The sequence below is a fragment of the Eutrema salsugineum genome, unplaced genomic scaffold, assembly GCF_000478725.1.
Source record: "Eutrema salsugineum unplaced genomic scaffold, Eutsalg1_0 scaffold_15, whole genome shotgun sequence".
NCBI lineage: Eukaryota > Viridiplantae > Streptophyta > Magnoliopsida > Brassicales > Brassicaceae > Eutrema > Eutrema salsugineum.
In genome coordinates this window covers 1,494,633-1,519,010 of record NW_006256867.1, presented here as the reverse complement: position 1 = coordinate 1,519,010, position 24,378 = coordinate 1,494,633, and the positions used below count along the sequence as shown (strand labels likewise).

Here is a 24,378-nt window from a genome sequence, read left to right as displayed (position 1 = left end):
CGACAGAGAGCGGAGAGACAGAAGTATTCTTAGTGTCAAGCAGATTCTGATAATAAGCTACGATCGTGTCTTTGATCTGGGCTGGATTGTCTATGCGAACATCCCCATGGAGCCGAAGATGTCTGATGGAGTTGAGTGATTGTCTGGCGATAACCATCTTGTGGAAAAATTTCGTGTTAGCATCCCCATCTTTTAGCCATCTGATACGAGACTTCTTCTTGAAAAAGATTTCCTGAGCCCTGGAGAAGAACAACCACTGTGATCTAGCTACCTGCTCCTCTTGAATCAGCTGAGGAGAAGGATCTGACATACCCCGAGCCTGCACCGCCTTTAAGCTATCCAAGGCGTCTTTTGCCTTTTGCTGGATATTTCCTAACCCTGATCGATTAAGCCTCTGACAACAGGTCTTAGCTGCACGAAGTTTCTCGGCTAGTGTTATCATATGGGAACCCTCAAACTCAGTGCCTTGCCACGATGCTGTAAGTTCAGAATGGAAATCCGGGTGAGAGGATATGAATGAAAAATATTTGATGGATTTTTTACCTCTTTGGACCTGCTCAGATGTGCTAATGATGCAAGGTGCGTGGTCAGAATCCCCAGGAGGGTCAAATACTGCGACGGAGTCTGGGAAGGATTGTAACCAGGAGTTGTTCACCAGAGCTCTGTCGAGTTTGCGAAGGATAGTGTTGCCATCTTGATGATCGGACCAGGTGAAAAAGACCCCCCGACTTGTCAACTCCGAGAACTCATTATCATCAATCCATGATTGGAACTCTTCAATTCCTCTCATCTGAAGAGTTGAGGGGATAATCGATTAATGCTCAGTCGGAGATGCAATTTGGTTGAAGTCTCCCAATAGAATCCATGGGGAAGATCTGATTGGGGAACTCGATCGGATGTGGGTAATATCTTCCCAGAGAGTTCTTCTTTTGGTTTCCGTGTTTCGAGCATAGATAAATGCAGCATTGAAGGACTCCTTTGAAACTGGATCAAAAATAGCGCATAAAATATATTGATCCGTCTTGCAGAAGGTGATGACTGATATGGCAGAATCCCAAACTAACCATATTCTACTGTTGTCTTCAAAAGAATAATTAGACTCTATTCTCCAGCCAGGAAAGGTGGAGGCTAAAGCTGAGGACATGTTAGATTCCTGTACATGAGTCTCTAAGATACCACCAACGAGAGGCTTGTTAGCAGTAACCCAATTCCTAACAAATCTTTGACGAGAGGAGCTGTTCAATCCTCTGATATTCCAAGAAAAAATCTTCATTATATACACCAAAAGAGGGGGAAAGCAGGGCTTTCAGAGATTGGCTCCACCACCCGAAGAAGACCCCCCGAGTAGAGCGAGATGAACCCTTAGTAGAAGCGACCATAGCCTTATAAATGTCTCCCTTTGCAGCATACATCTTATGCTTCTTTGCCAGCTTTAATTTTGCTGTTAAGCTGCGAGCAGATACTTTCTTCCTTGCTCTAACAGAAACTACCTTCACCCAATTATTCTCTGGAGGATCAGAGAGGATCTCTGGAGGATCAGAGAGGATCGCTGGAGGGCTCTCAGGTAGACAAGAAGATGGGAGAGTTGCTTCCACAGTTGGGGTGGAGGAAGACAACAGTGCGCCTAGAGAGACACTCTGAGATCCCACCACTTTGATCTGGGGCTTGGAGGTCAAGATATCAGGTGAATCATGTGGAGATATTGGAGGAGGAGAGCTACGTCCTCGGGGGCGTGACCTGGATCGGGCACGAGGTGCAGAGACTCTGATGGGAACGGCTCTATCATTCTCCACTGGGACGCTTTCCACTCTAACTTGGTCAGTGATGATACTAATGTCAGCCTTAGATTCCGAATCCAGATGAATTTTTGTGGTTGTGTGCGCAACTCTCTTCTGAGGGATGGTCACAAACGGCTTCTTCAACAGTGGATGCGGGCATCTATTTAATAGAAGTTCAAATTTGCCACAGTTGCAGCATTTCGGTGGAAGCCGGGGGTATTCCGCGTGTACTCGAACTGAATTTCGCACACAATCCTTGACGATGATGGTATCTGAAGGAGAGCTGTCAAGGCTTATCTCAACCTTCACTTTTGTGTCGCCGGTAATAAAGGATCAAGTTTGGATTTCTCAGTATGAAGTGGTTCCCCGATTGCACTTGCAATCACGCTAATGCCATCCAGCGAGTACAATAGAGAAGGGATATCTTTCAACACGACCCAAGTTGGGGCTGTTTCGAGGTCGTGAGGTTGGAAGCTTCCGTCTGGCGACCAAGGGGAAACCGTGAAGGAACAGTTCCCAGCCTGCCAGTAGCCTGTGCGCAGAACCCATTCCCGCGTTTGGAGATAGGGGATGAAGATCAAGCAACTAAATCTCGACACACATCTAATCGAGATGTTACCAAACTTTCCCCAAGCTGGATTTAGGTCTGCATAAATTTTTGCCGGAGGAGGTGTGAGACCGTGAAAATTTGGCTACTATATGGCCTTTCCAGTGGTCTGCAGCCTTGAGGAGTATCGACGATGGAGCTTCGATAGTTGGAATATCGTTTTCGTAGGTGATTGGTGAAGATATTTTCCGAAGATTTCTTAGTGAGGACTTGAATCGCTCTGCATACGAACAAGCTGAAGAGGCCGGGATTGAAGCCGGCACCGAAGACGAATACGAGATTTGGTCCGAAGAAGATGGAGCGGTGGTTGTCGGAACATCGAAAGACGAGATAATCGGAAAAACGTCGGAGACAACTCATTTGAAGGAGCGAGAACGATGGACTCAGCCATAGAGATTTTTGTGAGAAGGAAGGGGAGAGAGTTCTCTGTCGGCTGGGGAGAGAGTTCTCTGTCGGCTGGCGAGAGGCCGCCGCAGGCGTGCAAAAGGAAAGAAATCCTAAATCGCACACAAGGGGCGCGTAGAAAGCGCGTGCATTTGTGTTCTTCACTTTAACGATGTTTTCAGAAATTATGATTTTACTATATAATAACATCTATACGTAAAGCGACATGAACAAAAAACGGTTACATGCATATAACTTTTCATGCATAGCAGTTATTATTGATTATTCTCCAACAAGACTAAGACAATGTTTCCAGAATATGCCTTATACATGCATGCAGCCTTACGTTTAATTATGCACGCAAACTTCCAGAATTATGCCGATATGCATGTGATCATGACAACAAATCAATTACAGCAAATCAATCACCGCTAACCAAATTTTATGGCATCATCGCAACATAACAATTACAGCGATGCCTTAAAATTCTATCACCAGAATTCATGCGATCATGTTTTAACCATAAAAAAAGATTTTACTAATCATGGTGAATTAAACTAATCTAGGATGGCTCTGATAGCATGTATATGTAAATTACTTTATGATTTCAGTTATAAAATCTAATTCTAAGATGATCTAGATTTAGTTTAATTCAATCACAAATAATTTCTTATGGAACAAGAAATACTACATGCTTATTGGCCTGATGAAAATTTTCAACTTGATTTTCTCCTTCCTCAGATCTTCAAACCCTTATGATTCCTTTTGATGGATAAAAGAATCCAATATTCTCTCTCCTTATGTTTTCTCACGATACAAGACAGGTTTCTTTTGTGTTTTTTTCTTATATTGTTATAATTATGATGTTTTTCATCACTTATAAACACACACACGTAGCAACCCTTGCCAACAATCACATACGTTCATTAATATCCTTTCATATAGTTATTTCTTTTATTAATTATATATATGTACCCTATCATATATATATATATATATATTATATAATCACATAAGAAGAATACTTATAAAGATAAAGCAGGAAGGTAATCAATACACACAGATTCTAATCTCTTTAATCGAAACTGATCCATCACGGTATCGTCTTTTATATCAGAATCCTAAATTTTAATATGAACTTGATCTTTACAATTAAACCGAAAAAACACATAGATCACATAATAATATAAATATTCTTACCAAAGCCACCACGCTGGATAGGTAGCGTTTTGCTTATTCATTAGTGGCTTGAGTACCTTGGTTCTGATTTGTGTGAATTAGGGATCGAGCAACCATTTCGAGAGTCATGTGGTTGGTTTTGGCAATAAAATTTTGGTTCAGTAATGTTAATTTTACAAACCCGGTGTCGAGTTCTTAAGGAAGAGGACCTTCGAAACCAGGAAGAAACTCGACGATGGAGATAGAATCAACATGATGACTCAAGAAGAGTAGCAGCAGAGGCAGAGATTTCTGTGCCAAACTCATTCTCTTTTACTTTCTAATAATTAAGTTTAGCAAAAATGCGTTTAGCTAGTGTCCTCTTTCATCTCTAGAGTCGTATGGTTTTGACAGTAACTATTGGTGCACGTTTTAAATTTAGTGTTGCGGCCCTCTCCGATAATAATGACAAGATATAAGATAGTGACGTTGCTTTTTTTCGCTATTGATTTTATTTATATCTATTATATTAAAACAGAAGCACATTTAGTACTTGCTTCCAAACACTTCTAATTTTTTTAAGTATTTAAAATAATTTTAATAATTATTTATATTTAATTTCAAAAATTAGTTATTAACTAAAATATTTTTTGAGTTCCTTAAATATAGGTAATTTAGATTTGATTTGATTTGATTAAAAATAATAAATCAGATAATAATTCAGAATTGATTTAAAGATTCTAATTTAAATAATTTCTATACTATTAAACATTTTTATCAAAAATATGTAAAATTTAAAAAAAAAAATAATTCACATATGCAAAATAATATTTGAAATATAAAATATTTTATAATGATGTAAATGATATGATATATATGTTCCTTATATAATATATTTACGATTATGATTTATTTACAAATTAATAATAAAATAATAGGTAAAATTCAAATGTATAATTTAAATGTTAAAAATGTATTTTTAAAAATTTATAGAACTAAAAATATATATAAAAACCGTGTTAAAAATTCTTGAGAGCAGGACAAACGGAAAGTAAAGCAGCACAATCTCCTTTAGAGAGCGAAGCTCAAGCTCTTTTAATGGCTATGCAAAATTGTTGGTCAAAGGGTTATAACAAGTCATTTTTGAAGGAGATTGCACGAATTTGACAAGTCTCATTAACAAGGAATCGCTTAATTTTGGCAGTCATAATTGGATTCGTGAGATTTGGGAATGGAGCAAAAAGTTTGAGAATGTTGAATTTCTATGGACGAACAGAGAGAACAACAAAGCTGCAGATCTACTAGGGAAATCCTCTCTTCCAGTTCATTGTTCTTATGTTTTCCATTTTTTTGTTCCGTTTGCTAGTACAAATGTATTACACTCTGATTACTGTAGCTCCTTATAATTAATAAAAGAAGTTAAAAAAACCAGGTTAAAAATATTTTGGTAACTAAAATCACTAATTTTGAATTATACATGTATATCGAAAATATATTTTTTATACAAAATAAAAACATAAAAAATTTAAAATTATTGCATACACTAAAATGTGGTTTGAAAAACCAGTTGTACACTCTCTTCGTTGATTAAATTTTAGAAAACTATAATGCTAAATAATACTGTTAATACATCTCAAATTTTTAACAAATATTTATATTATACGATAATATGAACGGAAAAGTTAGAATTATGTTTTTATAATAGTTCATTTTGAATTAATATTAGCGGACGGGTTAAAATTATATTTTTATAATCATAATTAATTTTAATACTATAAAAATATATCTAAACACAAAAATCAATATTTTCACTTATTAAAAAATATATTTATAAAAATAATTATATCTAAACTCAAAAACATAAATTATATTACAAAATTCGTTAAACAATAAAAAATATTCTCGTGCGGATGCACAGGGTTAGAATCTAGTGTACTCTTAAACCAAAATGACCAAAATGTTCTCCTCAAGATCAAAATATTTCTTTACAAGCCTCACAACCTTAAAAAAAAAAATAATAAAAAAAAAAAAACCTAGTAGGTTCTAGTCATAAAACCCTCCAACCTGATTGATGTTTACACGACCGACCTTTCTACATTAGAAGTCTAAAAAAAAAGTGTGGCCTTTTTTGATACATAAACCTTGATAACAAGATAATCTTCAAACATTTCATGTTGAATATTTTATTCTTTATACTTAAAGGCCATAAATCTCATTTTTACAAAGGCTGGCCACTGATCCACCTTTGGAACATGATAAATGTCTCGTTTGGTTTATACTCTGCCGTATGTCCACCTCCCTGTAGTCAAAACGCTCAGAAGATTAATAAACCCTTGCATCTGTAATGCAATGATAGTAAAAATTGTTACGTTGATACAAAAAGACTTACTTTGACAGTAGCAAATGTCATCTTATTGGCATAAGTTCTTGTGTATCTGTCAAGAAAACAAGACAAGAAAGAATTTTACGTGAGTTTTATATATGAACTTGTGATACGAAGGGAAAATATTTGAACAAGAAAAACATAAAACAATGAAAAAGAATATACCCAGCGATTTGGTCGTTAACCATCCAAGGCCTCCAGTCATCAATGATGGAGTAATTGAGAGATCTTATCCAGGCTTGAGTTGCCATGAAAGGCACCACCATATCATGATCACCACTATACACCATAAACCACACAAATTCTATAATCTCTCGTATCTTGTAGGTAAGAGTGGAAAATCTAGTTTACGATTTAGTTTCACTTTTTTTTTGGTTCGGTTTTCGGTTTTATAAGAATTGACACTAGATAAATATCATTTGTAGTTTGGTTTGGTTAATTCAATTTTGGTTTCATTTTCTGTTTGGATTTGATTCTTTGAAAAATAATTAATATATAAATATGATTTTAATAAAAGTTTTATAAATGTAATACAAATGCAAAAAAAAAATACTATGAATTCTGACGTCCATATTCATCCAAAATTATCAGATATACTTGTTTTCGACGGCTTTTTAAAAAAGTCAAATTTAAAAAATTTCGATTCGTAAGAAAATTATAAGAAAGGTTACAAAATTTTTACTATATCAAATAAATATCTAAAACAAAACTATGGCTAATTTACAAAGACATTGAATAATAAAAAATATATTGATTAAAAAAATTCAAAGTAAACCGAATAACTAAAATATATGAAGTTGTACTAAATTTTGGATTTATTCTTTCGATTTGGTCTGCTTACACTGAATTCAATTTTTGGTTTTCGTTTTTGTCCTTGATGATAATAAAAACTAATCATTTTGTAAACAAATGTTGCTTCTGTTTTTAGTTCGGTCCGGTTCTATCTTGTGTTTGTATATGTATAGGAACAATCAGTTCTTGAAAAAATAGATTAAAATCTTACCTGTATATTAGAGATCGGAAGCCGTTAATGCTATTATTCTTATGGTATGGTACGGTGCTTTTAATGTCGTAATTGTAAGGAATAATATCGTAATTACATCGCCTCCATTCACCTATACTCCCCTGTAATCATAGATCATATCCTTTAATGTTTTTTTTGAACCTGTATCCTTTAGATTTTAAGAGTTCATTTATATGATCACATATTTTTCTATCAATGATCTTAAATTTAACTTGCCACATACCTTATTGACTAAAAGAACTTCGCGAACTCTCTCGTCGTTGGCCCACTTGCTAAGGAGAAGGTACTTATATAGCTGCAATAGAAACCTTTTAAATCGTAAAAATGACAGTTTTGTGTTTAAGTAATTTATTAAAAATAAGCATATGTCTAGTCTACACATAACTTTACTTAGGATCCGTCAACTTTTATTAGATTCTTTGTATTATAATTAAGAGTATTATAAAAAGATTGTCAAACCTCTGGTACTTTGATCATATATAACTTAATTACAAAAACTTGCTAGAAATAAAACTTCATCATACTAGTTGTGTGAATTTGTCTCTAAAAATATTATATTTAAATTTTCCATATTTTTATATTTGGTTGAAAGGTTACTTCCGGGTCCATGAAAATTAGGGACTTCGTGGCAAAGAAAAAATAAAAGACCTATAGAATTAAATTTTCCTCCTAACCGATTTTAATTTTTGTCAAAGTCACTAGGCATAGGGAAAATGAATTACTTACAAAGCAATCAGGAGATGTCATATCGCAATCTGGTAGTAATATATGGTATATATTTAGTTTGTCAGTACACTGTAAATCAACCCAAAAAAAAGAAATCCAAGTTAGTGATGAACATTACCAGATTACCGAACATCAATTACATACCAAAATGTGTACCTTATGATATATTTCAGTGAGTTTTAAGCATTCTGTGTTACGTGAATCCACATTTTCATAATTTTCTTTGCAGATTCTTTTCATTGACTGTGAAAGATAAAAGTTTTCGACATTGTCATATCATTTGAGGCTTCGAAAAACCGTAAGGGTTAAATATATAAATTTCTTTAATGAAAAAATAAAAATGCCATATATATACCATACCTCATAGAGTTCATCCGAGATTAGTGCCATTCCATTAGCATATGGAATGTAATAGTTGCGTTCTGATTCAATATCTGTTATCGGGTTACCAAGAATATAACCCTGTTTTGATAAAGAAAATATATAACTGTCAATCTTAACTCTTAAGTGTTCGAAAAAGTATACATTTAATTTTTCATCACATATAATACATTTTTCTTTAACAAAAAATAAAGCAAAGAAATAAGGATACATAATATAAGAAGAAATTAAATATCAATTACCTGTAGATTTATTAGAGGTTTGCAACATAGATAGTTTCCTGCATCATAATGTCTATATTTTTAAAGAGTGATAGAAAATTGATATTCTAAATAAAAGTGTATTGGTTGATATGATTATAAAAAATATATACCTTTTGAGATTTCTTGTACGAGGGGCGGAACAATCATACCGGAATATGAATCTCCGGCCACGTAAAAAGGGTTGGAGAAAAACTCTGGATGCTTGCTTAGCCACTGCGCAAAACCCACAAAAAAATTAGACACTCTTAAAAACACTCTAGTAAACCACACTAAGATAAATTGAAGTTTGTCTATTATTACCTTTTGAAGAAACTCATGAATAATCTTAACTTCACCTGTGTCACTAACTTTATTAGCAAGTGGAGTTTTTGAGTAGGAGAAGCCACCTCCAACAGGCTGATCCAAGAATATTATATTCGCCATCTGAGAAATGATCCAAGAATATTTTTAAATTGGATATGTGAGATTAACATGATGAAGTATAGCTTCTGGCTACGTACCTTTGTCCATGAATATGAAGTAGAGACCAAAGAAGGGAGACTTCCATTGTAAACCTCGAACTTCAAAGCCAGAGGTCCTAAATTTCTTTTTACCACTTCAAATAAATCATTGAAAATAATGCTTTGTATAACTCAATGTTATAGATTTACCGTTTTCAAAAAGAAGAGCAAAAAGAGAAGAGCATCCAGGTCCTCCAGTTAACCAAATAAGAAGAGGGTCTTCTTGTGGATTCTTCTCAGATTTGATGAAATAGTAGAACAATTGCACTTCCTCTTCCTCACCAAGACCAATATATCTTTCATTCATAAGAATGGCTAAATTATTAACACTCCAAACTCACAATACTAATGTAAAGAAGAAGAGACATTTTACAAACCCGGTTTCGAGTTCAAAAGGAAGAGGGCCTTCAAAACCAGGTAGAAACTTGACGACAGAGCCAGAGTCAACATGATGTGATCTCAAGACAAGTAGAAGCAGAATCAGCAACTTCAGAGTCAAACTCATTCTCCTTTAAGTTACTAAAGATTGATGCCTTTTAAAAATGAAAAAAGGTTTTCCAATGGATATATGCTAATTCACTAGTTGACCTTACGTTGAGGAAGCATATTCCAATTAGTTTTGAAAACAAATATCTTGGTGCACGTTTTTAATGTTGCATCTCTCTCTCTCGCTCTCTCTGTCTATATCATTTAAACTTACCAAAAAAATAAATAAATCAAAATGACCATCACCATGAATAATGTAGGGACGATATATGCTTTTGTCGTTATTGCTTTTGTTCTTGCTACTCACCACATCCACATATTTTATGTAAATATCTAATGTAACCAAAATGACCAAAATGTTCTCCTCATGATCAAGAAATTGCTTCATAGCACCCTTACCATTTACCAACTAGTCGAACATGCAGAACCAACAAAGGCATCCAATTATACATCCATAAGAAATTTCAGATACAATTATTATATTTTTTGACATTTTTATAAAGTGTACTTTTAGATACTTTTCCCTTGTATATTTAAAGTTGATGATATAAGATCTTTGTTCCTATCCTTCAAAAACATGTGGATCCTCAAACAAATCCATTTTGCCAACAAAAAAAATATACACAGTGATGAAACTAATCTTACAAGACACACTGATGAATTCGAACCTATAAAATATACAATGGAAGGGGGTGAATTGTAATTACCATAAAAGAGGGGTTTACTTCAAAGAACCAAAGTAAATATGGGGGTTGATTCATTAAAGCAGGAAACAATTGGTGTATATAAATAAAAGAGGGAAGAAAGGATAATTAGATATTTGCAGACCTCAAAATTTTCCTTTTGTTTTTAATGGATTTTTTTTGTTGATTTGTGATGGGAAGTATCTAGTATTTTTATATAAAAGTCCTTCACTTTTGTCACTTATTACAATAACTCTCTAGCTTTTAAATAAGTGAAGGGAGGATTACTATACTAACCTTAGAAAGTATCTATATTATTTGTTTGGCGCACTTTTATTTTTTTTACAAAACTAACTTAGCATACCCAAAACACATTTTTTGCCTTTGTTAAAAAAAAACTAATTACGAAAATGCCATTACCTTTTTAATGCCACGTAGGCAGATTATAGCGCTGAAAATTTGATACGTTTACCAGGCTTTGACAGTAGATTTATCAAATTTTGGTCAACGCAAAAATTTTGTCGGTAGAGTTATTAGGTCGATGGTAGATTTATTCGAGAGTTGGTAGAGTTTACAAATGTTGGTCGACTTATCTTGGTAGAGTTTTGACGATGAGAGGTAGGTTTATTATGTTTCGGTAGATTTGTTGTTATGAATGGTAGACTTGTCAAAGGTTTTGGTAGACTTGTTAAAGAAAGCGTTGACTTTCTCGCATAGTTGACTTTCTCGGTAGATTTATTGACAATGAAGTAGATTTATTTTCTGAGTTGGTAGACTTATGTCCTTTGGCAGTAGATTTATGTGTCAATACGTGATGGTAGATATATCTGTTTTATGGTAGAGTTATATCTTGTTGGTAGATTTTTCGCTTTTGTGGTAGAGATGTTTGTTTTGTGGTAGATTTAAATTCAAGTAAAATTCATTCTAGTGAATGGTAGATTATTTGTTACATGAGGTAGACTTACAGAATGTTGGTAGATTTATTTGTTTTGTGGTATATATGTTTGTTTTGTGATAGATTTAAATTCAAGTAAAATTTATTCCGGTGAGTGGTAGATTATTTGTTACATGAGGTAGACTTACAGAATATTGGTAGATATGTTTGTTTGTTTGGTAGAGTTTATGTAATCTGGTAGAGTTATCGTACGTATGGTAGACTTCTTATAATAATCATGTGGTAGATTAATTAAGTTTGGTATTTACAAAGATAACCTCGATCTGGTAGACATATGAGGTGCTTATGGTAGACTTGTATATATGGTAGAGTTATTTTTCATGCTGGAGGTAGACTTAGTTGTTAATGTTTGGCAGATATTTGACTTTATGGATTGAAATTACTTTTTTGTCCTAAAAGTATTGTCCTATCTACGAAAAAACCAGAGGTGTGGTAGACTTGTTTTGAAGTGTCGTATGTTAAACAAGTTTCGTACATATGGTAGACTTGTTCCATGGTTATATTTGAGTTGGTTTTGTTACCATCAACGTTTTCTTTGCATGAGTTTGCTAAGATTATGTCGGTTAACTGTGATTCGATCACAGATGATTATTGGTATTTACGATATAGATGCCATAATCAATGGTCAAAAATTTCTAACATGAATATTTTTTCTATGATATATATTTTCTCTAAGATAACTTTGCTTTTCATATTAACTTTGAACATATATGTCATATCTGTAATAACCATCTCTTAACTTATGATTTTTTTATTTTTATTTTTGAATATTTGTTACATTTAACTCTATTTACATAAACTCTTACAACATCACAATGTCAAATGATTTTTGTCATGTGTTTTGATTAAAATTTTATTCAGTTATGATATACATCATAGTGAAAGTAAAGAAATAAATTAAATTGAATAATAACATTACTAGCAAATATGGTAAAAATGTGAAAATGTCTGGGTCAATGTTTTACGACAAATATAATTTGAAAAGAACAATACTATCATTTAAAATCTGATTATCATTTTTACAAATTCAAAATACAGATATACCATCAATTTAATAATAAATCTACCATTATTTCAAAACAAATCTACCAAATGCAAATCTACAATTCATAGTAAAACATGTCGGATCGATGCTGGATATCCCATCAAAGATTTGTTCACCATGGCAAAGCCCATAATCTGTCAGAAAAAAATAAACAAATACTGTCATTCGTATATAAAATTCAAATATATACGACTGATAAATCTACCATAAATAACTAATAAATCTACCAAACACAAATCATTTTTCAAATAAGTTACCATTAAATGACTAATAAATCTACCAAACCACATCCTTTTACAAATAAGTCTATCATGAGATGACTAATAAATCTACCAAATGACATCGTTTTTACTCTAAAATAATTTTACCATCAAATAACTAATAAATCTACCAAACCATATTTCGTTTTCTAAATATCTACCATCAAATAACTAATAATCTACCAAACTACATATCATTTTCAAAAAAATCTACCATCACATATTATGAACTTTACAACAAAAAAATACAATAAATCTACCAAACTACTTATCGTTTTCCAAATATATCTACCAAACTTACCTCAAACAAAAAAAATTAGGGTTGCGGGTTTTACAGAAAAAAACTTACGCCGCCGTCAACCTCCGGGACACCACCATTTCTTCGAAACAACATCTGTCCAGTGCGGTTGTGCGCGATGCGGCGAGAATGCCGCTTAAGAGTCGTGCCAATATTTCCGAGATCTCTAACACCAACAGTAAAATTCCTCCTCCGCCAAACAGAAAGTAGAAGACGAAGGGAAAGAGGAAGACGAAGAAGAAAGAAGAAAAAATAAGAAAAATGAGGATATATGAGAAAAAAACAAATCTGAACAAGTTTCTGAACGGCTATTGAGGCAAGATCTGTGTGGATCTGTGAAACAAAAGGAAAGCTATGAAGAGAAAGCTGCGAAAAAGGGAGGCTGCCAAGTTATGAAGAAGAGCAGCTCCATGGGAGAAAAAAAAAACGGCGCAGGAGAAAGAGAGAGAAGAAGATGAATTAGGGTTTTTTTTTTTAGTTTTTGGTTTTGTTTTTTTTTTTTTTTGCTTTTTTCGTTTTAAAAAAATGTTTTTTTTTCGTCAAAAAAAATTTCGATTTTTTAAAAAGTTTTTTTCGAAATTATAGTTTTTTCGAAAAAAAAAAATTTATAAAAAAAAATCATAATGGCATTTTCGTAATAATATTCAACATCTGGATAAAATGGACTTAAACCAACTTTATAAGGTTAGTCTAGTAAGCCCTTCAATATGTTAGGTTAGATTTGTTATTTCATTAACCTTAAAGGTTAGTCTGAGGAATTTTCACAATATATGTTTCTATTATTAGAAAATTAAGATTCACAGATATTTGAATGGGTTATGTAATCTGTTTGATGATGTCAGAAACAAAACCACCCAAAAACCAGAAAAGCCACCTGACAGAATAATTAAAGACTGTCACAAAACGACGCACAAGTTCGAGGAGGCCCTGGTTGAGTTCTAACATTTGGATTACATATTGAACATTCCAATAACTCGGAGAATATGCATGCGAGGCAATCTTGATCAGCTTCTATATAAGTGGCCAAGTTTCTGACAGCTTCGAGAAAGCACGGTTTGTCTGACGCAAGAAGAGCATCAGTCTTTTTACAGAACACCCGACACAGAATACGATCCTTGGATCCTCTACCAACAGATTCCGAGACTTTCTTTCTGATTCATATGGTCCTTTTAGAAACGCATACTCCTTTTCGAATCCGGGTTTAACTGCACCTGAATACATGTTTCTACAACCATTCTTAAGCAAGTCCAACCCCCAAAACTGAGCATTTCACTCCAATTGAACAATTTTTTTATTGCAACAAGTTCCATGAGTAGCCCAATCTCAAAATGGAGCTAGCAGAGCACTGAGAGCCCACATGAACAACAACAAGCTGAGGAGTAACAAGCGCAAGACTCAAAATTTTTAATCAACTTGGTTTGCTTGCATCAGACGAGTCAAGGTGATCTAAACGATAAAAGCAAAAAAGATTGAGACTTTTGAGTGATAAATTCCCATATAGCCACTTTCTGAAATCTAACCAGCAGATCAAATGGAAATGTCAACAAGAAGAACCCTAAGATTTGATACTAACCGGACGAGAAGGAGATCAGGAGAGCTGAAGAAACATGATCAGACTCTGAATCAGGAACAACCTTTTCTTTAAAAACATCTTCCCATCTTTCTCAACTGATCTAAGCTCGAAGCAACAGATAAAGATGAATACGAGGGTACTCGTGACTAAAGTTCAACATGAAATTGATTTGGCTTCATGATCCTCAAAGCAGCTTGACGCCAGCTTCCCTGACAGAATCAACCACAGCCTTGACTTTACCATGATACCTCTGCTCTTTCTTCATGTGAATAGTAACAGCTGGAATATCTTTCATCAACAGTCTTTCCCCAAGGATCTTACCAATCTTTGCAGCAGCAGCCACGTCGCGTGTGACCCCCATTGTTTCCCTCAGTGCTTTCTCCTGTGAGCTCGCTGAGCAAGCCATCGTGGCCGTTGGTGAGTGGATGATTTGGGCGTGAACAAACTTGTTCGTGAAGTGCATTTTCAAGACGTAAGGTTTGAGGTAGTCAAAGAGACGTGGTGGTCTCACTGGCACTGCCGGTGGAATCACCATCCTTCTCTCTCTCTCAAAAACTGAAACAAAATGTAAACCTTTTAAAAGAGAGAGAATCTAATAAAACTTTTCAAGGTATGTCAAAGAACTAAGAAGAAAAACTCTAACTTTAACTAATCAACAACGGCCCATGACCATGTTAAACAAGTGAAAATTCCTCAGACTAACCTTTAAGGTTAATGTATTGACAAACTTAGCCTAACATATTCATCAGCTTACTAGACTAACCTTAGAAAGTTGGTGTTATACCATTTTGTCCAAATAATCAATATTATTACCTGATTGCCATTGTAATTTTAAAAAAAACTTCAAATTATATACATACGTATATACACGTATATACACGTATATACACGTATATACACAAACATTTCCCTAATTCTAAAAATAGAAATTACAAAACAAAAAAACTGTAAACCCTAATTCCGGCGGCGACGATATAAGCGATTCGGCGACTAGAGAGGCGATTCAGGGTTTTCGGCGGCGAAGAAGGCGATTTCGGCGGCGACGAAAGGTTTTTCGGCCACTCATCTGGTAAGTGTTTCACATCTGGGTTCATTTCTCGTGTCGAACAAGTTTTTGTCTTGGGTTTTCGGGGTTATGTCGAAAACTGTCTACGTCTTTAGTCGCGACGGTTGTGTTTGGGTGTCAACGGTGGTTTCGCGCTAAACGGCGGAAGAGAAACCATCTGTTCACATGATTTTACTCAGAAATCGTAACCCTTTTCTTATTTTTTTCAGGGAAGTATTATTATCGGCGGTTTCCGTCTTTGGAGAACGGTTTCCAGAGACCCTACACGATTTCCGGCGAGTAATTTCTGTTCGGAGTGGTTCGGTTTTAATTTGTTTTTGGTAGACTTTTCAGTAGTTGTTGCATTTGGTCGATTAGTATATGTGAGGTAGATTTGTTTTCTATGTGAGGTAGATTTGTTTTCGTTTCATTGTCTTGTTTGAATAATCAAAGTATTGTTGGTAGAGTTATTGTTGAGATTGTATTGGTAGATTTATGTATTGTTGGTTGATTTATTCCATGTGTGGTAGACTTTTGGTCGTATTTGGTAGAGTTATATACTATAGTTGCTCCTGGGTTTGGTAGATTTTATATTATAGTTGCTTTCGAGTTTGGTAAACATGTTCATGGTAGATTTGTTTTCATATGTGGTGAGTAATTTGTGTTTGTAATGGTTGGGTTAAAAATTGCGTTTCGTAGACTTACGAATTCTATATTTGCGTTCTCTCTTTGTGTGTGGTAGATTTATGTATTTATTTGGTAGATTTGTGTTCTATATTTTCTTTTCTTTTATTTGTGGTAGATTTGTGTTCGTTTTGGTAGATTTGTTAATGTTTTGTGGTAGGTATTCTATAGTTGTTGTCGAGTTTGGTAGACATGTGTTTGTTCATGGTAGATTTGTTTTGATGTGTGGTAGATTTGTAAGATTTTAATATTTTTATTTGTTTGCAGACATGGCTTCAGCTAGCGGCTCAAAGGATTATCCCCAAAGATTGTACCCGGAAGGCAAATCTCCTGTGCTGAAGAAGAGTTGTCATCATAACTGCAAGCTTCATGAGTTCATCATGATGATCATGGATCACCTTGGGGAAGAAATTTACAACGACATCATGAATAATTCTCAAGTTGGCGTGCTACTGAAGCTTGCATTGACTTCGTTCATATGGAGTGCTAAGACGGTTCAGTATTTTGTGAGCAACCAACTGAAGGTGGATAGGAATCATGAGTTCTGGACTCTTATTGGAGGTCGCCCTGTTAGATTTTCACTCTTAAAGTATGCTGAAATCACGGGGCTAAACTGTGACCCAATTGATCCCAATGACAAGTTGGAAATAGATCACACCGAATTTTGGGCTGAGATTGGAGTGAGAGGTGGGGAAGGCCCTAATTGGAATGAGTTAGAAGCTCGGATGAAAACTTGCCAAGCATGGACTTATGAGAAGAAGAAGATGTTGGCGTTGCTTTTCATTTTGCATGTTGGCGTATTGGGACTTCACCGCAACAGTCGAATCCCGTTGGCTTTATATTAAGTCGAATGGTAGACTTATATTATATTGTTGGTAGATTTGTTGTAAAAGACTTGTCATGTTCCCAATTACAATTGAATGAATGGTAGACTTATATTATATTGTTAGTAGATTTGTTATAATTAATAGCTCTCGAAATGAATAACACATAAATCTACTTAACACAACATAAATAACACAACATAACTTTCATATAAGTCTACTTCATAATAAAAACAAATCTACTTAACTAAACAGAAGTCTCTCAACAAACATGAAAGTACAAGTACTGATGCAATCAACGTGGCCAATCCATAGCAAACGATGGTACTATCCACCAAAAATTGGCACACTCCAATTTCCAGAAGCAGGATTCGCAAAGTTGATCCCCATACGTATCGAGCATGTATTCATCTCCCATCCAACGCATGTCTGGTACTTTGAGACAACCACAAGTCCTTGTACTTAAAGACTTTTTATAAGCCTGGAAAACCATTTCCACCAGTTCCTCGGGCTTCTGGAAATTGAACGCAGGCATGAAGATCTTTTCCATTGTCAATCTCATTTTCTTTGCATCTTCCCAGGAGAGAGCTTTAACGGAGTTGAATACCTCTGATGTGCCATCGATGGTTAGATGTAACATAGTGTGGCAGTACTTACCCATGAGAAATCCATTGTCTGATGCCATTTTAATGAAATCACACCCTGCTTGGAGGCTATGTTCGAAAAAAATCAGCGATAAACCTCTTCGCAATTGTGCGGATGGATTTCCTGCCGCCAAGCACCGTCTAAAGAATGCACGGACCCTTCCATGTACATCCCACTTCCACGGCGCGATAAAGTTGATTAAATCAACTTCCCTAAGAAAACCCGCTTCGTTAGAGATGTTGTTAAGTGTTTTCGATGAAACTTTTGCAAGACAAAGATCCGCATACGAGTTTTAAGATATTTTTAACAATATCTCGCACAAAAGATCAGAAGGGAGCGACTCGAGATTCGCCATAGGAAAATCGGGATGAGAAATGAATCGTCTCGGTTGTGGTATTTATAGAGAACTCACAAGAGAACTCGAGTCAAGAGAAGTTCTCGAAATCGATGCGACTGTTCGTTGGGAAATGAATCAAGAAAAATTCTCGAAATCGATGCGACGTTTCGTTGGGAAATGAATCAAAGAGAAGTTCTCGAAATCGATGCGACGGTTCGTTGGTAACGGTTTATGGTTACCGTTACCATAAGTCTACCATATGGACGAAAATTGAAAGACGTACAAGACTGCAACCATAAGTCTACCAAACAGTAGGTTTTTTTGTAGATAGAACAATTCTTTTAGGACAAAAAAGTAATTTTACTCCATAAAGTCAAATGTCTGCCAAACATTAACTACTAAGTCTACCTCAAGCATGACAAATAACTCTACCATATAAACAAGTCTACCATAAGCATGTCATATATCTACCAGATCAAGGTTATCTCTGTAAATACCAAACTTAATTAATCTACCACATTGTTATTTCAAAAAGTCTACCATACAGCCGATAAGTCTACCAGATTACTTAAACTCTACCAAACATACAAACAAATCTACCAACATCTTGTAAGTCTACTTCATGTCATTTTAAATCTACCACAAATGAGAATGAAATTTATTTAAAATATAAGTTTACCACAAAACAAACATATCTACCACAAAACAAATAAATCTACCAACAGTTTTTAAGTCTACCTCATGTAACATATAATGTACCACTCACCGGAATGAATTTTAAGTGAAATAAGTCTACCACAAGGCAAACAAATCTACTACAATAGCGAAAACTCTACCAACTATATATAACTCTACCATTAAACAGATATATCTACCGCACGTATTGACAACTTTTTTCACATAAATCTACCGCTAAAGGAAATAAGTCTACCAACTCAGAAAATAAATCTATTTCATTGTAAATAATCTACCGAAAAAGTCAACTATGCGAGAAAGTCAACAGTTTTTTTAACAAGTCTACCAAAACTTATCTGCCATTCATAACAACAAATCTACCGAAACATAATAAATCTACCTCTCATCGTCAAAACTCTACCAAGAAAAGTCTACCAACATTTAAAAACTCTACCAACTCTTGAATAAATCTACCATCGCCCTAATAACTCTACCAACAAAATTTCTGCGTTGACCAAATTTTCATAAGTCTACCGCCATTGCTTGGTAGACTTATTAATTTTTGAGCGCATAAATCTGCTTACGTGGCATTAAAAAAGTAATGGCATTTTCGTAATAAGGTTTTTTCAACAAAGGCGAAAAATGTGTTTTGGGTATGCTAGGTTAGTTTTATAAAAAAAATAAAAGTGCGTCGAACAAGTAATATAGATACTTTCTAAGGTTAGTGTAATCCTCCCGTTAAACAATGAAACGCATACTGTAAAATTCTCTGTCTACATCTCTCAAGCTAGAATCCATTCTTCTTATAGATGATAAGGTTCGAGCTAAGTTCTTCAACTACATTTGCAAGCAAAACGAAAACTAAACCAACAAGAGAAAATAAACTAATATCGTTCCTTCTCTTCCTTGTGATTTTTAAAACTCAATGGAAAAATTAAAGAGTTTCAAACAACAACACAAAATCAACTCTATGGGGAGATTGTTCAAGATTTAAGTTACCTGTAGCTGCCGAGTAAAATTCTAGAGGATAGAACAATACCAAGCGACGAACGGCGTGTATTGATCTTGAAAGAGAGGAAGCAAATGCGTCTAGGGTTGATTTGTGATGGGAAGTATCAAATTTTATACGAAAGCCCCTCACTTTTGTCACCTATTACAACAACTCTCTAGCCATTTTGAATAATATGTCTCTGCAATTCTCAGTCTTGTCCAAGTTTTGTTTTGGTTTTTAATAAGATTGGATTCATTTTCAAGAACAAAGAAATTACAAAATTGGATGACCAGGTTAATTGTCCTTCACCTATCATGTCAACAACAGAACCAAAAAAAGAAGAAGGAAAATGTTGCAAGAAAGGCAAAAGCTTTTGCCTGTATCAATAAGAACTTGTATTCTATAAGAGCAATCAGCAATGTGTCTTATTCCATCACACTGCTATTGTCTTCAAGCCAGCAGCGATAGGCATGCCCAAGAAGCCAACGAAGATGCTGAAGAACCATTGGGTTACTGTTAGAGGTGTGGTGCTTGCAAATGTCCCCAAGAACTCAATGATTATGATCTGAAAGAAAACCGTTGCACCAATCACAACCACGAATACATAGTTGTCGAGTATTCCTTTGAATACATCAATCTCTTCCATTTCCCGCGAGCTTATTTCATTGAAGACCTGAGCATTAAGAACATTTCCAAAGTAGTCATATACCAGTCCACAACATGATGCAAGTCTAGTGTTTTACTTGTGAGTATATTTTTACCTGACAGAAGACGAAACAGTTGAAGATAAGTGTGTTCAATGCTAGAGTAGAATCAGAACCAACAAGACCAAACATGGACTTCCCTTTGGCTTGTAGAATCCAAATGATAATGAATTGATACACAGCTTGTCCTAAAATGTTCCTCCACATCGCGTTTGTAATGAAGTTCCCTCTCCTTCCAACAGGCATTCGTTTCATCAGCTCGTTGTTCGGTGGCTCTGTAGCTAGAGCAAGAGCTCCAAGTGTGTCCATTATCATGTTGACCCAAAGCAGTTGAACAGCAGTTAAAGGAGCACTTCCTGTGAATGAGGCAGAAACACTGTAAAAAGATGGAAACTTTGATTGAATTGAATCTGCCAATTCCTTTTTAACTCACCAGTCAAGCAAGCTGAAGAGAAGTTAACAATGAGGGCAACAACATTGACTGTTAGCTGGAACTGCACAAATTTCTGAATGTTGATGTAAACCGAACGTCCCCATTTCGCCACTGTGACGATTGTGCTGAAATTATCGTCGAGAATGATAACATCCGCGCTCTCTTTAGCCACCTAAAGTTTATATTGCAATTAGAAAAGATCGAGTCTTTTTGCACAATAATATTCGACTTTGACACATCAAACTCACTTCAGTTCCTGCAATGCCCATTGCTAATCCTATGTCAGCCTCATGGAGAGCTGGTGCATCGTTTGTCCCGTCACCAGTCACAGCCACAACTTCATCAAAAGTGGTTCTTAATTGCTTCACAAGTGTATGCTTGTCCATGGGAGAAGAACGAGCCATCACCTATTAAGAAAATTCCCAAAAGAAAGTTCTTGTTTAAGACTTCCTTAGTATTAGTATTAAGAAGGAAAGTCTTCTTCTAAATCAAGAAACGTTCACCTGAATCTTGGGAATGAGTTCAAGTAATTCTTCCTGATTCTTCTCTCTGAACACAGGGCCTTCAATGGCTATACCATCATCAGTGAGAATTCCACATTCTCTAGCAATTGCTTTTGCGGTGTTAATGTTATCTCCTGTAACCATTCTCACCATAATGCCAGCACGGCGACAAAGCTCTACGGACTCTCTGACTCCAGGACGAACAGGATCTTTGATACCAACAATCCCTATGCAAGTAAACCCTGAAGCCGGAATGCCTTCATCCGCAGAAAACCCGTTTTCAATATCCGTATAAGCAAGACAAAGAGTGCGAAGCGCTTCATTTGCAAATTCATTGATTGTAACATTCAAGTACTTGATGGATTCTTCATCAAGCGGAACAACCTCGCCGCTCGAGTTGATAACTTTATCACAAGCAGCTAAAACTATTTCAGAAGCTCCTTTCGTGTGAGCACGAATGCCTCCTCCTTCAGGGAGCTCAATGACCACTCCCATTCTTTTCTTTGTGGAGTTAAAAGGCTCAACTTTGATAACTTTGTAAGATTGCCTCTCCTCTTGAAACTTACCTCCAAGAGATAGTCCTAACTCCAATATAGCAGTCTCTGTTGGTGTCCCCAATATCTCTGTTTTGCCTTGTTTGTTCACAACAACTTCACCACCGGTGTTATTAAAAATCGACTGGAGAAGTAGTTTCAGAGCAGCCTCAGGGATTTCAGACTGCAAGCTTGAGCCTTTGCTCGCTACATCTTGAACATTCATACAAATGCAAGATTTCACAACTGTCATGTGATTAGTTGTTAAAGTACCAGTCTTGTCACTGCAAATAGTAGTAGCAGATCCCATTGTCTCACAAGCTGCTAAGTGTCGAACAAGGGCTTTATCGTTCATCATTTTCTTCATCGCAAACGCGAGGCTAAGAGTCACAGCTAAAGGCAAACCTTCAGGAACCGCAACGACAACAATTGTCACAGCAATAGCAAAGTATTCCAAAAGCTCTAACGCTTCATCTCCAGACCAGCTCCAGTGAGTTCCCATCGAAAGCTTCCTAGTAAACATTCCTTGCACCAAAACCGCAAACGTAACAATGGCGAAGAAAAGACCAATTTTCCCAATAATGGTTGCAACTCCGTTGAGTTTCACCTGCAATGGAGTTTCATCATCACCTCCTTCACTAAGAGTTGCCATTAGCTTCCCCCATTGTGTTCTCATCCCAACCGTTGTAACCATCATCTTACAAGACCCATCTTGCACTTTGGTTCCAGAGAGAAGGAAAGGATTCTGTGCATTTACCATCACAGGCTCACTCTCTCCAGTCAAACTCGATTCATCAATCACAACAGAGAATCCCGAGAGGAATAGACCATCCGCGGGGACTTGATCTCCAATAGCAAGATGGACAATATCACCAGGAAGCAACTCGTATATAGACATCTTCTGCCTAAACCCGTTTCTTGTAACCTGCACAGTGATCTTCTTCTTCTCTTTATCCAAATCCCGGAACTGCAGAGATTGTCTGTAATCACTAGTTGCTGTGACAAACACAACCAAGAGGATACTAGCAACAATGCCAAGACCATCATGTGACCCTTGAGGCCATCCTTCAGTTGCAATTCCAACAATCAAAGAGACGAAAGCGCAAACACCTAGAATCATAAGTGTCATATCTTGAAGAGCTTCCCAAACAAACACCCAGAAACTCCTCAATTCGCTTTCCGCAAACTTGTTGATTCCGAAAAGCTCTTGCCTTTTGCTCAACTGGTCAGATTCACCTGAGAGACCAGCATTGGGACATGCCTTGAGCTTCCCTGAAAGCCCATCAACTCCACCATGGAACTTGAGCTTCTTCACATCATGACCTTCAACTATTGATCCTAACTCATCTGCACAAATGTCAAAGCCTGCAGCTTTAACTTCTTCAGGCACCGTATAGTCACTTGGAGAAACACCTGAAGAAACCCATTTCGAAATCAGAACAAGACAAAGCTCGAAACTTTTTACACAAATGCAAGAAAAATAAAGCTCTAAACTTTCTTCACTCTCAGATTAACTCACCGGAGATAAACTGAAATGCGGCTTTTGACACAAGAACTGCAATCCTTAATTTCTCCTGTATTTTGAAATTTTTATACAAATTTATTACTATCCAATCTCAAGTTCCAGAAACACAAAAGCCATAGATTAACAATGTTACAGAATCTTCAATGTTGGTAATAGAATCTTAAAAAAAAGAAAGGACCTGATTGGTGCGGCGCATTGCGGCGGCTTCGTAACGTTTCGAGAGATTGGCGGTAAAACGAAAACGGCGTTTCGGGTTCTTGACGACGCTACAGAGATTCCGCCATTTCTCGAGCACTTCCTCCGATGAATGCTTCGGCTTAACGTCGAAGTTCTCGTTGAGGTAACTCTCCATTTTTTTTTCTGCTTTCTTCGCAGCTTCAATGGCTGTTTCTTATGTGAAAGAAAAAAACGTAAAAATATTAAAGACCTCAGCTTTTTCTACTCTGTTTCGAAATTTTTTTATTTTTAATTCTATTTTTGTATGTTGGGGAAGAAAAGAAGAAGCAGAAGAATCGCAAACTTAAATGGAGAAAGAAGAAGAAGAAGAATATAAAAGCGAGTTTTAAGATCTGAGCTTTTTAAGCTTTGACGAAATTGACCGAGTCGCTTAATTTCGTGAGCTCAACTATCCGAAACAGACAAAAACATGCGGTTATTATATTGTACAAGAAACATTCATCATGCAAGGCATTGTCACAATGCGTTCTATTATTGTTACATTTTCTTGTTCATATTGCATGTTAAGAATAAAAATAAAATGATATTCGTGAAGGGAAGTGGCGGGTGAATAATATATGTTGTTTAGTATCAGAACTAATTTCCCAAAAATTGGCTTGTGATTAGTATAGTGCTGCTTGCTAGTTGCTAGTGTTGTCAAGGGCTTAATTTACCCATCTGTCGAATTGTGAAAATGAAAATAAATTGTGAAAACTTTAATAAATGGGATTTACAGTATATGGAATCTTCCTTCGAATC

The 24,378-nt window shown here is 35.6% G+C and overlaps 3 protein-coding genes across 9 annotated transcripts; all 3 read right to left on the bottom strand.

Annotated features, from left to right (window-relative positions):
• Window positions 1-5,860: 5,860 nt before the first annotated feature.
• LOC18021767 (serine carboxypeptidase-like 13) lies at window positions 5,861-9,784 on the bottom strand. 6 transcript variants are annotated; one of them, XM_024158545.1, is made up of 14 exons: window positions 9,582-9,784; window positions 9,355-9,500; window positions 9,205-9,264; window positions 9,005-9,127; window positions 8,815-8,917; window positions 8,684-8,721; window positions 8,421-8,522; window positions 8,217-8,303; window positions 8,061-8,129; window positions 7,558-7,629; window positions 7,314-7,435; window positions 6,476-6,589; window positions 6,317-6,362; window positions 5,863-6,226 (listed from the first exon to the last, which is right to left on the bottom strand). In XM_024158545.1, exons 4-14 carry the CDS (start codon window positions 9,125-9,127, stop codon window positions 6,146-6,148), a joined length of 957 nt encoding a protein of 318 aa, XP_024014313.1. In that variant the 5' UTR covers window positions 9,205-9,264; window positions 9,355-9,500; window positions 9,582-9,784; the 3' UTR covers window positions 5,863-6,145. The 6 variants fall into 6 exon arrangements, with proteins under 6 accessions (XP_024014309.1, XP_024014310.1, XP_024014311.1 ...); XM_006404703.2 differs by having other exon boundaries at window positions 9,205-9,281; window positions 9,582-9,772; XM_024158541.1 differs by having other exon boundaries at window positions 5,861-6,226; window positions 8,815-9,127; window positions 9,205-9,281; window positions 9,582-9,772.
• Window positions 9,785-12,372: 2,588 nt separating this feature from the next.
• Window positions 12,373-19,806, bottom strand: LOC18021766 (50S ribosomal protein L18). Of its 2 annotated transcripts, none has more exons than XR_002900417.1 (2): window positions 19,714-19,806; window positions 12,373-12,507 (listed from the first exon to the last, which is right to left on the bottom strand). XR_002900417.1 is itself a non-coding variant. In XM_024158549.1 (2 exons), exon 2 carries the CDS (start codon window positions 15,037-15,039, stop codon window positions 14,689-14,691), a length of 351 nt encoding a protein of 116 aa, XP_024014317.1. In that variant the 5' UTR covers window positions 15,040-15,059; window positions 19,714-19,806; the 3' UTR covers window positions 14,125-14,688. The 2 variants fall into 2 exon arrangements, 1 of the variants encoding a protein (XP_024014317.1); XM_024158549.1 differs by lacking the exon at window positions 12,373-12,507 and adding an exon at window positions 14,125-15,059.
• A 187-nt stretch (window positions 19,807-19,993) lies between these two features.
• LOC18021812 (putative calcium-transporting ATPase 7, plasma membrane-type) lies at window positions 19,994-23,755 on the bottom strand. The gene is made up of 7 exons (XM_006404700.2): window positions 23,582-23,755; window positions 23,398-23,452; window positions 21,346-23,291; window positions 21,091-21,249; window positions 20,843-21,014; window positions 20,467-20,765; window positions 19,994-20,378 (listed from the first exon to the last, which is right to left on the bottom strand). The coding sequence occupies exons 1-7, from the start codon at window positions 23,753-23,755 to the stop codon at window positions 20,139-20,141; spliced, it is 3,045 nt and encodes a 1,014-aa protein (XP_006404763.1). The 3' UTR covers window positions 19,994-20,138.
• Window positions 23,756-24,378: the final 623 nt, after the last annotated feature.

What these genes read in the sequence shown, in the direction of transcription:
- LOC18021766 (XM_024158549.1), bottom strand. Translation starts at nt 15,039, where the DNA reads ATGGTGATTCCACCGGCAGTGCCAGTGAGACCACCACGTCTCTTTGAC.
- LOC18021812 (XM_006404700.2), bottom strand. Translation starts at nt 23,755, where the DNA reads ATGGAGAGTTACCTCAACGAGAACTTCGACGTTAAGCCGAAGCATTCA. An exon ending in CGCATTTCAGTTTATCTCCG is followed by an intron (nt 23,292 to 23,397) that starts GTGAGTTAATCT and finishes GGGTTTCTTCAG; the next exon opens with GTGTTTCTCCAAGTGACTAT. An exon ending in TGGGCATTGCAGGAACTGAA is followed by an intron (nt 21,015 to 21,090) that starts GTGAGTTTGATG and finishes TATAAACTTTAG; the next exon opens with GTGGCTAAAGAGAGCGCGGA.
- LOC18021767 (XM_024158541.1), bottom strand. Translation starts at nt 9,709, where the DNA reads ATGAGTTTGACTCTGAAGTTGCTGATTCTGCTTCTACTTGTCTTGAGA. An exon ending in CTTCATATTCATGGACAAAG is followed by an intron (nt 9,128 to 9,204) that starts GTACGTAGCCAG and finishes ATCATTTCTCAG; the next exon opens with ATGGCGAATATAATATTCTT. An exon ending in GTTAACGACCAAATCGCTGG is followed by an intron (nt 6,363 to 6,475) that starts GTATATTCTTTT and finishes TTTTCTTGACAG; the next exon opens with ATACACAAGAACTTATGCCA.